This window comes from Curcuma longa, chromosome 7 (assembly GCF_044706935.1).
Source record: "Curcuma longa cultivar G26 ecotype Majalengka, Jawa Barat chromosome 7, ITB_CL_G26_1.1, whole genome shotgun sequence".
Taxonomy (NCBI): domain Eukaryota; kingdom Viridiplantae; phylum Streptophyta; class Magnoliopsida; order Zingiberales; family Zingiberaceae; genus Curcuma; species Curcuma longa.
The window spans coordinates 6843510-6861650 of NC_133867.1; the positions used below are offsets into that span (position 1 = coordinate 6843510).

General features: G+C 34.3%; 1 protein-coding gene across 1 annotated transcript; it reads right to left on the minus strand.

Annotated features, from left to right (window-relative positions):
• Positions 1–115: 115 nt before the first annotated feature.
• Positions 116–15526, minus strand: LOC141831498 (villin-2-like). The gene is made up of 23 exons (XM_074718867.1): positions 15425–15526; positions 13548–13614; positions 13318–13417; positions 11905–11970; positions 11593–11829; positions 11338–11515; positions 11112–11244; positions 9044–9203; positions 8804–8966; positions 8623–8723; positions 8372–8530; positions 7523–7591; positions 7385–7453; positions 7099–7236; positions 6185–6313; positions 5273–5420; positions 5131–5141; positions 4893–5033; positions 4695–4820; positions 3944–4009; positions 1726–2206; positions 763–983; positions 116–655 (listed from the first exon to the last, which is right to left on the minus strand). Exons 2-23 carry the CDS (start codon positions 13601–13603, stop codon positions 542–544), a joined length of 3066 nt encoding a protein of 1021 aa, XP_074574968.1. The 5' UTR covers positions 13604–13614; positions 15425–15526; the 3' UTR covers positions 116–541.
• Positions 15527–18141: the final 2615 nt, after the last annotated feature.

The window sequence follows — 18141 nt, forward strand, 5'->3', positions numbered from 1 at the left end:
TTCAAACTCAAATATCGCTTGATTCAGTTCTTTCGGTCAAGCAAAATTAGAATATGAGATCAAATTATCAACACATGAGAATAAATATCATTCAGTCTGTAAATAAATTGCCATTGACAGTGAACAAGCACCTTTACATCCACCAAATTTACTTGTATAAGTTTGATATGTACCACTTCCATTTGCATAATTGTCTATATGCAACAAGAGACCAAAAGACCTAAAATATTACGCTTATGACCGATGAAAATTTTCTATGAGATCGAATCGATCACCTCTAAAATTAATCGATTTGAAAAACTAAATATCTGAATTATCAAAAAAAACACTAAAATATGTACATATGAGCACAATGGAATGACCAACCATGACAAGGCACACTCTCCCACTTATTGTTTCCTCTAAAAGAATAGTCCTTAGTAATCTCAAGCTCGGGCTAGTAAACACACAGCAAATATATAAGGATTTAAAAGCCGATCCGAGGAATTAACAAAAAAAAAGGCAAATAGGGAAGTCTTCCACTTGATCATGATTCAGATTCTTAGAAGAGATCCTTCTTTCTTTTCTGGGCGTCCTGCTTCCACTTGGGTTGCTCGTAGAAGAGTTCTCGGGTCATACCGAACACAGTCTGAAACTCGGCTTCTGATAAGTAGACCTGTCAAAGTGGAGCACTGAATGAGTGTAGAGGATTGAAAAGAAGAAAGCGGAGATTTTGATTATTCTGCAATTGGGATTAATTGAAAAGCAGTCCTGATGGCAAACCTCTCTTCGTTTATAATCGATTCCGCGAACAGGATTGCTTGAGTTTGATTTCAGCCGCTCGTAATTGTATGTACTTTCGCCATCGTATTCTACTATATCTGGGTCTTGTGTTTCCTCTGAGTCCACCACATGGCTCCCGGATATTTGGTCGTCTGCATTGTCTTCCTTTTCTGCAGAAAATTCTCCAAGATCTTCCAGACCAGACTCCAAACTCGAGGGAACTGCAAAAATAGCATCAGCATTTGAGTTGAACTATTAAGGGACGGTCCGCTACTATGTTTTTGTAAAAAAAAAATTCAGATCTAGTTAGGGAGGCTAAAAATTCTCTTAGTAATCTTAAGTTGATTATAACAATTCATCATGACTATATCTTGAATGATCGAAATAAACTAGAAACTACAAGCCCATATGGTGGAATCTTCAACTCGCTTGGTAGAATAATAAAGACACAAAGAAACACGAGCAATTTAACCTGTTTCGGCGTAAGCCTAGGCGCATAGAGAGAATCCAAGTCTACAGAATATACTTGCAATAAAAATCAGGCACCAAGAGAACTCTCAATGTCCACAACTTATACAAGAGAACTCTCGATCCTCAGAAGCCTTCTTTCTCAACACCGATAGATCAGTGGAAAATCTTATTACTACTCTCTGGGCACCAAGAGAAACACTACAAGAAGAAAATTCTCCTTTTTACATGTTAGTTTTCTACATCCTTCAAACACACAACATTTCCTAAGCTCCGGAACACTCAACTAGTCTTACATTTTTCAATAACTTAAACATATATCTAAGTCTTACTTACATAGTCCATGGTCAGGTCAAGTGCAATAGAATTTCATATGAATCGAACGCTTAAATATTTGATCATGTAGCAGCTACATTTTTCAGTGAGACAAGAAAATTATCAATGATCAGCAATGGGAAGCATCAAATTAAAGGTTCAGGTTCAAGACAATTATACCAGTGCCAGTTGCTTCTGGACCAGGAGAGGAGCTTCTACTGCTTCTTGCTGTGGAAATTTCATTCTCACCTTTGTTCGATTCAGCAGTCAAAACAGACGATAGGGCAGCAATGGCAGCTGCTCTCTGCGACCGTTTCCTTGGTTCTGGGGGTTTTGGCACAGTAATTTTTGTGCTTGCAGATGGATTGAATGCAGTGGATAATGCTGCTAAAGCAGATGCTCTTTGTGTGGGTCCACTCTGATTCACGGTGTAGACTTTGTTATTAGACTGGAGTGAAGCACTCGCAGATGAATTGAATGCGGAGGAGAGGGCTGCTAAAGCTGAAGCTCTTTGAGTGGGTCCACCACTGTGATTCACAACGTCGACCTTGCTGACTTGTGATGAACTGCTTGAAGATGGATTGAACGCAGAAGAAAGGGCTGCTAATGCTGATGCTCGTTGAGTCGGTCCACTATGACTCACATTATCAGGCTTGTTAGACTGGAGAAAGATTGCAGTAACTTAACTCAGGGCGCAAATCGTTTTAATATATATAGAGAGAAAGAGACACCTATTTATTTTAGAGTTTACTTTCAAAACAATAGTTTAAAACATGCACTGAAATAATGTTTTTCTACTGAGAAAAAAGATGAGAAAATAAAAGATCCTTCAGATTTTAAATTGAAGTCTCAGTCTGATATAGCAAAAGATTTTACTAATTGAAATCTCAACTGAAAGAGCTTTTTATAAACTTTCTTAAACTAATAATATCCCTCTTACACTTTAATCTTTTGATTCTCCAACATTTGCCTTGCTACATTTTTAGTTTTGTTTGCCATCAAAGTTAATATGGCATCAATATTGTCAATGAAATTATTCCAAACTTCTTCCTTTATTTATGATTTACCTATTAAAATCTAACACTATTATTCTTAATCTTTTAACATCTACTTAAAAGATATATAACGAGCATCACTAATTTGATGTCTATGATAACAGAAAAAAAAAACTGACTATGATTATTATTACCCTTATATGAGAACAAACAGAAAATCATGATATAATAAACTGTAGCAAGATCCAGAATTAAACTACCATTTTGTTTATTTCCCTTAAGCTAGAGCTTTTTAAATGCTCTTGGCTATTACTTCCCTTAAGCTATATCATTGTAATGTGAGAGAAAGAACTGTAGTTAACTATGGTTATTGTCATCCACAAAAATAAAATGTTTATAATTTTTTTTCCTAAAATAAGTAGCAAACTATCACAAGATAAAGAGTAGGAAAATCTAAAATTATCCTACCATTTTGTTTATGTCCCTAGATCTATAGCTTTCATGTGCATCTTTGTAATGCTCATATGCCCTCTCTCTACGTGTCCATTCGAATCTACTCCAAGAATGATTGAGCTGAGAAGGGAATTGGAAGTTTTCTGATTAAACTTGCCAAATTCAGTGCCCTCCAATCATGGTTTCAAAATTTCATAATACCTATTCCATTTTTAATAAACACATTCATATATATTTGTATATTATATTTTAAAACTCGTATTATGTGTTTCTCTATTCTTTTCTTCAACTCATTTTGTTTACTTAATTAATTCTTTTCCTAATAATCGCATCTACAAATTGGAATCGTTTCTTCAAAGTTTTCTCTGAGTTACCATCCTGATCTACAAGCTACACTAGATTCTTTGCACCGACTCACAACAATCAAATACCCTTGCTATTTTTTATCACATCCAGGCACTAATGCCATGATTCATGTCTTGGCTTAAGCCCACCTTGGCTATGCAAATACTTGGGTTGTGAAGGCGAAGGCACCTCATGTGACTTACAAGTGAAAATCTAGTCTTATACCAAATACAATTGAGATCCATGCTCATAAGATTTTGAAGGTACCTCATGCCACTTGTGAGTGAAAATTTAGTCTTACAGCAAATAGGATTGAGATTCAGGCTCATAAGATTCTTAGCATTAGTTAATTCAGGTTTCAGATCAGCCCTGACAGTTTTTTTTTCTTTTTGACAACCAATATCCTATCCTAATTCCTAAAAGCATAAGCTATTAGGAAAGGGTTCAATTTATATAACTATGATCAGGATGGTAGGTTATAAGCATTTTAATCTGTCAAGGCATCACTTCAAGTTTCAAAGATAGTGCTAATGGGAATGAATGAAACGTTTTATAACATTTTATACAGGAAACAAACATAAAAGACTTGACAAGAGAATGTTTACCTCTGGAGCATGCATAGCTGTACCAAAAAGTAGCGAGAGCTTTTTCTGGAAAGAATTTCCTTGAACCTGTTTTACAGAAACATGATTTTGATCATTCAATTTACTGGTCTGTATAATACATCGATGCATCAAAATGTGCAAACCAAATGGACAGATGACTTAGTTGAACATTTCAACTGAGCATGTAGTTTGTCTATAAATGCTACATGATAATTACAGAAAAATGGATGAACGAAGCTATCTTGGGTTGAGAAGAGTTCATAAAATATTACTATTTTGTGAATATTTATTCATCAATAGCGTTGGCAATATCAGGCACAACCCAATCTATCCTGGAACACGATTAGCAGAGACATGTTAAAATGATACGACAGGATCTGAGTATATAAATTGGTGGTACCAATTGACATGTTTAAAATGAAAATTATTTTTTAAAATATTAATAACTTGTATGCCGTGTCAATAATTGTTTTATGTTATCCAAATAGGATTTTATGTTATCTCATATGATTTTTTTTGTTGACATGAATGACACGACCTGTTTTTAACACGATTAATACAACACGAATTATCACCCTTACTCATCAATTTGTGTAACTATGAATTTAATCTCCCAATTAGCATGGGACTATATCACTAGTAACATCATATCTTAATTAATGTATGTTTATTGCATTCAACAAGCTTGAGCTAGTATTATTAATATATCAAAAGAGCGGGCAAAGAAATGATCAAAATCAAGAGAACTCACCATCGCCTTTGTGTTGTTCCAAGTGAAGTATGTTGTGAAGAAACACGGTTCATTACCTTCGGTGATTATATACATTGGAACATCTGGAGATAGACCCTCATCTGACACTCCATGCTCAATGTATTTCTGAAAAATGAAATTATAAGAAAAAGAAAAGACAAACGAAACATCTAAGTCCAGGAAATTTAGCACCTATACCTGTCCTACAATAAATGCCTTTTGTTTCTCCTTGGAATCCACATGTTGACCAACCCAAACAAAAATCTCAACATGTGTATCGAGTATCAACATGTCCTCGGTCAGTAAATCATCTTGTGAAAAATTGAAAACTTCAGTGAACTACAAAAGAGATGAAGTGCCCATTAATTAATATGAATAAACTACCAGTAAAGTGTTTTAGATGTCAAATAATATCAAGGAAGCATAGATTACATACCTCAAATTTTCCTGAAGCGTCAAGTACACAACATGAAGATGTTGAGGAGTTCAGTGACGGAATTGAATATTGTCATATATATGGTTACATAAAAAGCCACAAGAAAAAAAAAAGAATCTTTAATTTGGAAAAAAATACCAACCTTTATTGGATGAAATTGTGTACAAGTGAGGATCTTTAACAATATCTTGAACAACATTTTTGCTAGTATAGTTTTGCATTCCACCAAGAGCAAACCAGAAAGCAGAGCTCTCTGTCCCTTCCTTGGTATGCTTCAGTATAACACCTGGCTGTTGGGTAAGAAATTGGCAAGTAATCGTTGACACAAAATAATTGCATTATAAGCAGATAGAATAAACTGAGAGCATCATATTATACTGGTTTCTGTGACCAACCCATCATACTGAATCTACCAACCCATCGTTGACACAAAGTAATCGTTGACACCTCTCTGTCCCTTCCTTGGTATCCTAATCCTTGGATTGGTTTTCTCTAAATGTTTTACTGAATCTACATACCTATTATACTGGTTTCTGTGACCAACCCATCAATTTTGCCTTATCATTGGCATCATCGAGAACCACAAGTGCTCCTAATCCTTGGATATGCGTTAGCCGCATTAAGTGCTCCTAAATAGCGTTAGCCGCATATTTAGCAGATTTAGAGGGATAAAATTGTGTTTTATTGATTAAAAAAGAGCCATTACATCTGTATGCACACACAACACAGAGTTTAATGAATCTCAATAGACTGAAGACCATGATAATATCCAATATTCAGTTGCAATGTCAACAACTAGTGATTGCAGGTTTTTATGAGCAATATCTTCTCCAAAGTCCCATTTACCCAACTAAATGAATCTTCTAAATCCATAAGGGCAGCCCGGTAACAGACTGGTTGGCTGTTTGCAGATGCATTGAATCTTTCACTAACTGTTTCAACTGCACAATATGCTGATAGACACTTATGATTGATGGACTTCAACAAAAAGTTAACTGATAAAAGGAGATTCACAAACTAGGATTAAAAAAACTAAGACCATGTAGACAATCACCTTTATGAACTCAGCAACCCTTGCAGCCCACTGCTGTTGTTCCAAAGTACTTGAGTTTCCATGCCAAGCAAATAAAGAATTCCCAGATTGTAAAAGGAAACAATCACTGGAGGTTAAAGATGTTGCAACCTTAATGCAAAGAAGAGCAGAAAAATGAGTTAGTCTAAGAGTACTAAAAATCATTCCCATGTTGAAAGGTAATGGAAAAGATAATAGGTTATTTTGATTGCTGAAACAATGAGCGATATTATATTATGCATATAGCAACCTTAAATGACAACGATATCACAACTTAATGACGATTAAGATATCAACTTGTTTCACTGATACTCAATACATGCTAAGGTGATGGCCATTAAGTACAAACACATAGAAAATCGACAGTTGGGTTAACTTTCCCTTTATTGTGATCCAATTATATTGTTCATTTCTTGTACTGATACCTTATGACTTATTGAAAACTTTGACAAAAAAAAAATTGCAGCCCAAAAGAATCATTCAACTATTTCTGTAATCCTCGAGTAGGCTTATGAGGCTATGAATCCGGAAAAAAAAAGTCGGTCTAAATGCAAGAGGCTGCAGGAAACACAGGATAGAGGCACGATTACAAGCAAAACAAAATTATCTCCATGCTACAAATCCTTGGCAACCTTAATGTGAGACAAGATCTCACTCACTGTTTCATGGAACCCTTGAGTAGGATGATATAAAAGAAAGTACATCAAATTGTATAGTGTTCCCATGCAGTTTTCCCATAAAACAAACAAATACTCTATTTTTAACTCTTTCCATTTCCATGTTTTAAATGTTGAGTTTTAGGCATAGTAAGCTTTTGTTATTTTTCAAAAGTAACAGTAGTTTTTAATTAAGAACTTGAGAAGAAATCCAATGAAAGAAAAGCCACATAAGCATACCGCATCAACTTGAATTGATTTACTGTTATGGGCTGATGTACCAGATACTTGAATAAGTGCAATGCTGTCTGAAGTGTAAGTTTCATCATTGATGTTGTTCTCTGTTAAAAACTTTTTGTAGCCAGAGCTGATTCCGCCCTAAATAAGACAAGTCAAAATGAAGAATACAATAAAACTGATCTAACCAAGCAGTATATCAAAACTATCAAGATTAATCTTCGCTGAAAATAGTTGGTTCACTTTTACTGTGGCAAATGGGAAGCAAAATAAGGCAATCAAGCAATACCTTTAGGACAACCATAGGCTGAAAAAGTGCAATAAACTGAGGTGGCTCTTTGCCTTGAAAGACATAGCCCTGCAGGAGAAAACAACTCATCAAGCCTTTTCTTTTGTCACATGCGATGCAACCATGTTGATCGGGTACCTGAACAGGTCTTCCTTTTAATGAGCTGCAGATTGAGTTAGACAACCGAGTAGCAGTTGCACGATCATCCTGGCACAAAAAAATTCATTGTAACATTCATTAAATAAAACCAAGTCAATAAGCTGAATTAAATGTATGGAGCTACAAGCATTAGAATCGGAAAAGAAGGAAAAGAAGGAAACAGAAGATTGAACCAAAAAATACATTGTGATCCCTGGAACTTGTGATGCACACACATAGTAAAGTGTCAAAAAAGATCATTAAATGCATAAACTAGATCAAAAAAGCCACTGAGGTTTCAATAATTAAATCAAGTATTGGGAACTCACACATTCAACTTTAATTGTTCAGAATGCTGAATCTTTTGAATCATGTTAAGTAAGATTTTCTTAGATCTCCCTCTACCCCTCACACCTTTATCTTCAATTGGTTCACCTTCTCTAACTATAGGCAGCATAAAGCTGAATCTGTCACCTTGGCGGCCCCTCTAGAGTGGTCCCCCACTACCTGGAAGGGGGTAAATCACCTTGTCTAACTATAGAACTAACTAATTGTTGTTCCATATTTTCATATCATTTTGACCATTTCTCATTTTATCATCTAACAAAACTCAAATATAAATAAATGACTGAGTAGTTGGCATAAAAAGAATAGGGATTTGTTGTGACATGAACTTTGATATGCACTTAAAGATGGTCAAAATGCAAATCACTTATAACCACTTCCAATAATCTAATATTGATTGAGTTTATGAAAACTGTGAATCTACTTAGAAACAAAGAAATGGAAAATTCAGATTCATAAATTCCAACCTTCTCAGATATCCATTATGGTACTTTCTCAACATACCTGAACACTGTCCTTTCCTATCCAACAACACATGTAGTATTCGTCTTTTTTCTCACCACGACGATAAGTACAGAGTGCAATATAACAATCTCCACTGTAGAATTTACCAATCTCTTCCTTCGGAATTTGGTTTTTCGCACCACCATTAATAATCCAGACCTTGAATCATTTTTTCATAAAATTGAAGCCCAATGACAATTAGGTTGAACTATTGGTATGATAATATAAGATCAAAATAATGTTATGTGCACCTCAAGTTTTTCTGCTCCTTCAATTAATGGGGGAATTTCCTCACTTGAAATTGGTCCTTTGGATGTTCCCTTAACATCAACACCTTGCTGCTTTAGCAAAGCTACCAGCATAATCAAAGAAAAAATGATCACAAATCTGGACCAAATAAATATTAAAGATTAGAAATAGAGAGTTGACTACCAGCTACTTTTCCTCGGGCCTCCTCTCCACCAGGGGTTCCTTCTCCAGATCCTGAGCCCACTGGCCATGATTCAAAATGGGATTTAAATGAATGTGTCTCATAACCTTGAATAACTTGAGTTATTCGTGTCGCCTTTGATCTATTTTGATTAATAATCAACTCCTAAAAGAATATTCATTAAAACGAAATTTACAAACAGAAAACACAATTAAAAAAGAAGACAGAAATTCAACTTTTACCTCGGCTGCTTTGCTTGCAGCTTTTCTCTCATCAACTTGAGTTACCCGACCAACCCAAATGAATATCTCAGCTCCACAATCCAGTAAATAGCATTTATTATTCTCCAAAATTTCTCTGGAAGTATTGTTATCTTCTAGCTTTAACTGGCCATCGTTTACACTGCCAAAAAAATGTAATCATCAGTACATTGTTATTGTTTGCAAATTATCTTTTCCTTTCTCGACTGAAAAACTACTTCGCATGAGCTTGACAACATGGAAGCAGAAATGTTAAGAAAAATAGAATATCAGTGTACAACGTTGTCACAAATGTCAAATGACAACTGTACCATAATATAGCAAAGTTTTGCAGATTGAAGTTTAATAAAACAATAGGCAGTTACTGACCTGTAAAGAATTTCTGCATGAACATGATCAATATATTTTTTCCACATGCAACTATTGTAAAACAGGTCCTTATCAACTCAAAAAAAAATTGTGTACAACCTGTTATACCTGCATCTTCCAATAAAATGTACAATATCCTACCATAACATCATATCAAAGTCTGAACTACTTTGAGCTTGTTATAGAATTTCTACATTCAATTTCTGCATGAAGAACTAGAGGTAATACATTTTCTGTTCTTGTTACAATCCTGCAGATCGACAAACTCATGTAATATTGGATTGAGGTTTGATATGATAAAATTCTACGATAGATTCAAAATGGAATAATTGGGATCAATGTTTAAAAAACTGTTTCTGTGCTGACAGATGTGAGAATATTTTGTTCCACCTATCAACCGGCATGTGAAAACCGCAACACGTCTCTTTGTTTCTCAGCAGTTCCCAAACAATGATTTCCTCCTCCACGAGCAACATAGACAAGTGGTGAATCCCTTGTGAGGAAAAGAACATTATGGAAGGAACAATAAGGTACTAAACAACAGGAACAAAAAATTTCATGTTACTCAGGAGGCAGGGTTTCAGTCTCACTAAGAAGACGAGATAATTACTCTCCAATTGATGAAGGCGTGCAACTTCTGAATCCTTCCCTAACACAATTCATCTCATTCCTCATCAGTGAACATGAGTTCTTGTTCCTCTAAGAGCAACAAAGGCTAGAATTTTGAATGTAAATGACTTCCCTCTCTTCTCCCCTTTTCTCTTCTTCCTAATCTTTTTCCTCCTCTCCTCTTCTTTCCCCTCCTCCTCAAAGTCTTCAGCCAGCATACTTTAATACTGCACAAAACTGTCTCATTTAAGCCAAGGACCAAATCTGTAGCTCCGAATGAGATTTCAAGCCTTTATTGGGACAGATGGAAATGTGGATTATTTGTTATATTTATGCATAGTACCAATACTGGGAACTCATGAGAATTATGTGTTGTTTGAAGTTTAGGGTTCACATAAACCAAGATGAGGTATGATTCATATGCTAAGTGTTCTTCCAAATCAGAACATCTATATATTATTAGGAGCGCAAACAAATACCACTTTCAAGTCTTTGCTCATTTTGGCACCCACAAGTGGAAATATTTATACGACCAGAGAATCCAGGGGAAAATTCAGTTTCATCATATTATACCAGCTAGGAGGAAAGCTTTGAGCTGGACTCTTTCATTCATCACAGGAAAATTGTCATGTCAAAGAATTGTGAGGTTGGAATCAACTTATCCTTCCATCACATGTACTATACCTTAAAGTACAAAGCTACACCTCAGCTAAATCATACTGTGTATTTGAATACTCTAGTTATATCCATGTTTTATTACTTATAATGCAATTGTATGTTCTCATTCTTGTTGTCTAGAATAGGAGGTTTGATCCAGTTTGGAACTGACTTCCACATTGATAATGAAGCATGTAGCAATTTACAATATAGAACAGGTACTTGCATTCTCTTGGTCAGAAACTTAGTCTAATTGGAAGATAAGCTGGCAAGTCAAAGAGAGATGATAGGAACAACTTATCAAACAAGGAAAAGAAATTCTTTTCTGATTCTGACAAAACTTGTAATTAAATAAAATAAAACAATGAAATTTCTTTTGTTGATAATTCAACCATAGCAAAGTAAGTTAATTCACCTATAGAGTTTTGCAGGAACAATTTCCAGGGCAAAGTCATCTTCAGTAAAAAGCTTCTTGGCTATCGGTGCAAAACCACCAAATAGCACCCAGAATTCACCAGAGTCTGAATTTGCTTGGAGTTTTCCATCTTCTGACTTGGTACATGCAGGGTAGTACGTTAAGAAAAACAACATACTGAAACACATGATAAGTGTGATATTCAACATAAATTTTTTTGTCTCACCAATTATTGCAACATCGCATTTCCCGTCATGATACTGTTCTTTCAAATGTTGAACTACTTCTAGTGCTTTTGCTCTTTCTTGGATATTAGAATTAGCACCATTAAATTGATAGATTTTCTTCTCCATGTCCAGTATAAAGATGTCATCATGATTCAAAGATGAACGAGTAAAAGGCACCTAGCAATTATGGAGCAACACGACTTACTAGTCTGAACATTAAAACCTGTGAAAGGGTAGGGAAATAGCATTATCACCTGTTTCATTCTAACAACACGTTTTCCTCTGCAGATATATAATCGTGTCTCAAACTTCTCTTCTTCTGGCTTTCTGAATCCAGAAGCAAAACCTCCTTCTAATGGAATAATGCATGGTTTGAAATATGATAAGAACTTGTCCGATTCATGGCCTTGAGGTTCTCTGTGCTGAACAGCACGACCTCCAAGTACTGCATCCAGCTCGACGGCCTTGATTGCTGCAGTGCCTGCTTCATCCTGAGCATAATTTATAAATTCAATCTTATGAGCAACTAACAAGACTTTTTTAACCAGAAAGTCAAAGGTGCATACTTGACTAGAATCTTTTCCAATCCAAAAGTGAATGTCATATGAATATGCACCACCTTTAGAAGTTGTCTGCACATAAAACAAATAACTTGTTTGCTGAAAGTGCGAAGAGAAAACAGGAAAAAAACCAATACTGTAAGGCATCAACCAAGATATAAACACAATCTCCATTAAGAGTTCAAATATTAGTGAACAAAGTTAAGGGCCATATATGTAGGAATATGTTTTCTAGTCCTCTCAAACCCTGTATTGCACCTTCTCTCATTATTTCTATTTTATCAGAGAAAAATACTAATTTTTGTAATCATGTTTCTGAAATTCACAGATCAAGTTTGTTAAAGAAATTGCTGGAGAGTAATCAAGTGTTCATAATATAGAAAATCATGAAAAGTAAAAGCTAAATCACAGAACTTAAAATTTCCCCATTTTGCAAAGCCTCCCTAAGTGACTAATGTTCTCATTGTACTGTGGACTATTATCAATCCACACTTCCAAGTCCTCATAATTGATAGGCTCAAGAATTTTGCTTAGCATTGGCATAATTTGATAGCAAGAAAGCACCTGTATTAGCACAACAAGCACAAGACACAGATGTGAAAAGTATGCCAGTTTCTTATGAGGAATTTATTGATGCCTAAGGAACCCTTCTCTTGTAAAGAAAATGAAAGAGAAATGTTGTACAGAGCAAGACCAACCTGCAAAGAAGAGGCAACCTCAAGAATAGTTGCAACTTCAATGACCAGCCTAAATAGGCTTTTAACAAGTTAGAATACATAGTTGGCAATTATGAGGTATTCGTTAGGGTTTGCCATGCTAAGTAGGCTTTTAACCAAGTTTAACAAGTTAGATATGTAGTCAAGTCAAAGGACAGATAGTCAAGTCAAAGGACAGATGAAAATGAAGTAATTATGCATTCTATGGACCACTTAACAGTAAAGTGATGTCTTATATATCATCCTAAGTCAAATGATCCTGATATTTCGAGGCAGGGATAGATTCACTGGAGCATTGGACTTCTCTCTAGAAACAAGACAGTGTACTAGAAACCTAACATGAACCTAAATAGTGGGAGTTCATGTCAAACTAAAGGACTTGTTATCCAAGCCAAACAGTCAGTTGACTACAATGAAGCCTAACATCAGTAGGAATGTTTGCGTTGACGTAATACAGAAAGCAATCCAAATGGCTTTAGAGGTTATTAGGCAATCATCCCTCGGACGTAGTGAAATAGTCTTAATCAACATATGTTAAAGCAAAATATATTTAATGACAAAATATAACTAACTAGAGCCATGATGAAAATACTAAATAAAGATGGCAATAGTTTCCGACCATGTTCTTATAGGTAATATGTTATTTTCTCACCAACATAGATGCCGCTCATGCAAGAAAAGAAAAAATATATAGAAATAGTACCTGTAAGATTATGTATGAATCTCCTGAGTAAAATTTACCATAATCAGACTTCGGAAGAGGTACAGGCTGAAAATTCTCAATACGCCATAACTCCAGCCCGCTATGTTATGTCAAGTATATGACAAGTAGCCATAAAAAAGGAAATATAAGGAGAAAAACTTAGGAAATTAGCTAAACTACTTTAAAAAATGTTATGCTGGTGTGTTGTAATGCACAATAGGAAAGGATACACCCTTTGACCAGCTCCCAGAAATGCAGGATCAAGAAATTTTGTGGAACTAGACATAGTTTAGCAACCTGTTATTTGAGAAGGTGCAATTACAGATTAAAACGTCAAATACAGAGCATGAATCTGCAGTTAAAACATGATTGGCAATCATACATGACTAGAATCATAGGTTCGATCCCTTACAAGATTATCTAGGTGGTCCTAGATAGGTCATCATCTCTAAGTTTCAAGCAAAGTTAGACTAGATAAGCTAGAAATATCAAAGTAGAAGCAACAAAATTATATCCTATATCAAGTGGAAATATTAAATTTATACCATTAACCTGTTTATTTTATTTGACCAATTTATTTTTAAAATTGTCTAGTTTTATTTGTGGCACAAACTCTCAACCCAATGTCACAGCTTTGGAAGCAGCAATTACAATAAATTCTATCATCCCATCCCAATTCTAACTTACGGGATGCTCTTCAAAAGAAGAATCTCGGTATGCTCTTATAGCTATGAGAAGATCCCGTAAACTTCCAACAGATTATTATCCATGACCTTAAGCTACAAATGATGGGAATTTGACATCATAAGGAAACCTTTTGGGCATCCTATACGTCCACCATAATAGAGTAGTCAAGAAAAAACCTGTGGGTCCTTTTCTTGTGCTTTGAATATTGGATCTCCTTAGGAAATCAACTATACAAAACAGTTAAATTCAAATACGAGCAATAAAATAATAAGCATGTTTGAGTTTGAGGCACAAACTAAAATGATCTCTCTAAGTGAAATATAAACATAAGTTTTGTGCTTAAGGCAAGCTCAAACAGTATCTCTAGCTGGCATCCATACATTAAGTTTTGTCCACAAGTGAGAATAACCTTATAGCCCCTACCTTAGAATGTGGGCAAACTTGCCTTAATCTCTGGCTCTACTTGGTATGATGTGTGACTGCTTTAAGTGTGGCCTTGCCACCTATTTACATTGTTGTTCAGGCTCTCAAAGAACAAGGATCTCTTTCATCATTAGAAGCTTTCTCGTCTTAAATGTATGTCATTGTTTTCGAACATTTGCTCATCTTTCTTTTTGGAGTCAATGTTCTTCTTGATAGCTCCTTCCATCAACCTTATTATTTTCCCTCACCAGCTCATAAATTCTACACTTTTTCCTTAGCCATAATCTGCATTCATCTGACTTGCTAGCCCACAAAAATTCTAAAACATTCAGGATTTTGGTATTGTTTAATTTAACTTTCAAACACTGAAGAGTATCTACATGAGTACCAAACCAGGTTTCACTTTGTAGTCAGTCAAATTTTATTTTTTGTGCTTAAAGGGTAGCAGCCAGCAACAACGACCATCACAACAACAAAAATCAACATAAACGAGTTCAAAACTGAAGAACGCAAGATCATTCAAATGAACTAATCTTCAAATAAAAATTATCATCAAACTAAGAGTCTAGAACAAAATAGCAATCATTTTTTTCACAGATAGTCTTCTAAATTCACTAATATAAACAAAAGGCAACAGAAAATGTCTACGAAATCAAGTTATTTGATCTGTTCTTAACCGTTGCTGGATCACTAGTACAAGTCATCTCTTTTCCTCCACATCCAATAATCAACGATAACCAACTGGAAATCCGAATTCTAATTAACAATAAGCCCCAGACAAAATAACAAATCCACCGAGGAATCGCAGCGACGAACTAAACGAGAAAACGAACCATAAGACGTGAACACGAATCCACATCCACTCCCAACATGATCAACTTCGCCCTACTGCAACCATATAGGTTCCGGAAGCAACTATACTACTAAGAAAGCATAACAAAACAAAAAAACGACGACGACGAAGAAGAAGAAGAAGAATCGTAGAATCATCTGGCACCTGAGGAACAAGCAGGAAGAAGATCTTCCGACGGATCGAGCGAGAAAGGAAGATCAAAAAGCTGCTGCGAGTTGTGATCGCCTTTTCCTCTGCGATGCGAATGATACGATGAGAATGGAACCGACGGCGGCGGCCAGTTAAGACAGTGTGATCGTGAAGTCTCTGCTTCCCTTTCGGCCGTCCGAGCGGGGCCCGGGCCCGATGCGACGTCAGGAGTGGGCCCTAGCCAGCGTGTGTGAGATAGACGGGGTGGGTGTACGCGTGGGTTTTGAAGCTGGGGTGTGAACAGGAGTGGCTTGGATTAGAGGAAGAATCAACTGCTCTCCTGGCGGCGGGTGAACGTTTGCTACCATGACCACGCCAGCGAGGGGAATCGAATCTTTGACCAATGGCCGCCCTGGGCCGTGCGGTGACCCAGAAATGGATCACCGGTGAGAGGAGTGGACTCACCGCCGGCCCACTTACTGCTTTTGAAATTGGACCGGGTGCACGGTCGGATTGGTTGGCTGAGCCAAACACTGGTTCATAATTTTTTAAAATTTTAATTACCGATAATATATTAAAAATATATAAGTCTTATGTATAAACCATTTATGAGATAATAATAATAATAATAATAATAACGTTATTAGTTGAACTTAATAAAAAATTTAAGCTCAATAAAATTAAATTTGAATATATTTTTATAAATAAATAAATAATTTTAAATAGATTTTTCCAATTTGACTATATATTTATATTGAGGTCATTGACCTTCACGATTAATCTATCATGTGTCATACTCCATGTAAATATTAGAATCATAAGTCACAATATGATCATTCTACTAAATAATAACTCGATCTATCTAAATAATTATATTTCATATTATTTTTCATATTTTTTTTTATCAAATAGAGAATATGTACATTCTAGTCGAGAATCAAATCCTCACACTCTAGAGAATCCATCAATAACCTTATCATTTTACAATCACGAGGGTAAAAAAGTAATTTCGTTTTAAACACGCAAAGGATAATTAAAATAAAGTGATGTTGCCGGAGTGATTGTAATATAAAATTAATTGTCTTATTTTTTTAAATATAAAAAATTTAGAATGTTAAAAGATCATTTAATAAAAAAATTAAAAGAAACATCATTTTGAAACCTTTTTCCTTGAAATAAACAAGGGCAGACCCTTTTTCTTTCAGAAAAGAAAAGGGTTTGCCCTTGTTTATTTCAAGAAAAGAAAAAAAAAGGAGATCATCAGTCGATTAGAGTGTTTTTCGAAGGACGATCATAAATTTTAATATTTGATCAATATTTGATAGATATATTTGATAATTGAATAATATATTAAATAAATAAACATTAATCAAAATACTTATAGTGGAAAAATAGAACATCAAATTAGCCTCAAATTATATTTTATAAAAATAAGATTTTTTTGTAAGACGCAAAATTTTATGGTTGAAGTGTAATTTATGAAACGGTGAAATTCAAAAGCTACGAAATCTCGAGGATTAAAGTGATTTTTTTTTGGAACAAATAAAAAAGGTTTTTTTTTCCTTAAATCTGGGCAATTTAAATAATATAATTATGCTTCAATCACATTATTATTCTGTTTATATTTTCAATCTAAATCCTAAATTAATTAGACATGCTATACCAACTCTAATTTTGTAGTTGCTATAATTGAAGTATCAATTAATTATAGTAGTTACGATTTCATAACTACTACATATTTTTTATATCTACATTTTCATACTACTATAATATAGAAATAAATCATTAAAAAAGATTAAAATTATTTGACATCTTAAAAAAAAATTTTAAATGATATTTTTTGAGTCTGAAATCAGGTCATTATGAGTTTCATTCTATAATCAATTGTAGATCTTTGGATGAATTTTGATTTGATATATTATACATTTTGTGTTTCAATCTGAACCAAAAGTTATGATCTATTTAAATTTATCCGCTTGTGACAATCTCTCCTCACTCTTTAACCTCCTACACAGTTAGCGACTATAATTTTGTAATTAATATAATTCAGACTCAACCTGCTACTAACATTTACGTTATAATAATTATAAAATTGTAACTACTATAATTATGTATTAACTGTGAATAATTATTATAATTATATGATTGCTTAGTTATAATATTTATAAAATTATAATTATAATTATGTAGTAGCTATGAAAATTATAATTACTATAATTATATATAATTTTACAACTGCTATAATATATTTTTAATTTAAAAGAATATTTATATCATTTTATAATTATTGAAATATTTATTTTTTATAACTAAAATTAAAATGAAACGCTTTTACTTTGGAAAAAGTGGTACTCTTTGACTTTTTGTCCTTTTGTTTAATTCCTTTTGTTTAATTACAATCGGAAGTTTTGGGTGCGAATGGCGATCCTTTTTTTTTTTTTAATTACAATTGGAAGTTTTGGATGCGACGGCGCCGCCGCCGCCGCCACAGAACCTTCTCTACTCGTGCAGACGAGGAGATTTTCAAAATGCTCTCAAAGATTTTCAAAATATCACATAAACTCTTGAGAAAGTTTAGACTCTATATTAAAACACTTTATCTAGATTTGCTTTTCAATTTATTTTTTTTTTACCAGACCCGTCCAATATACCTACAATATAAAATTAGTTAATATTATTTTAATATTGGTTAAAATTATTATAATTTTATTAATTTAGAGCATTTTAATTAA

Coding starts and splice junctions, on each gene's coding strand:
- LOC141831498 (XM_074718867.1), bottom strand. CDS start 13,603: ATGTCTAGTTCCACAAAATTTCTTGATCCTGCATTTCTGGGAGCTGGT. Junction 7,454..7,522: donor TAAAAGGAAGACCTGTTCAG/GTACCCGATCAA, acceptor TTTCTCCTGCAG/GGCTATGTCTTTCAAGGCAA. Junction 4,010..4,694: donor GGAACAACACAAAGGCGATG/GTGAGTTCTCTT, acceptor TCTGTAAAACAG/GTTCAAGGAAATTCTTTCCA.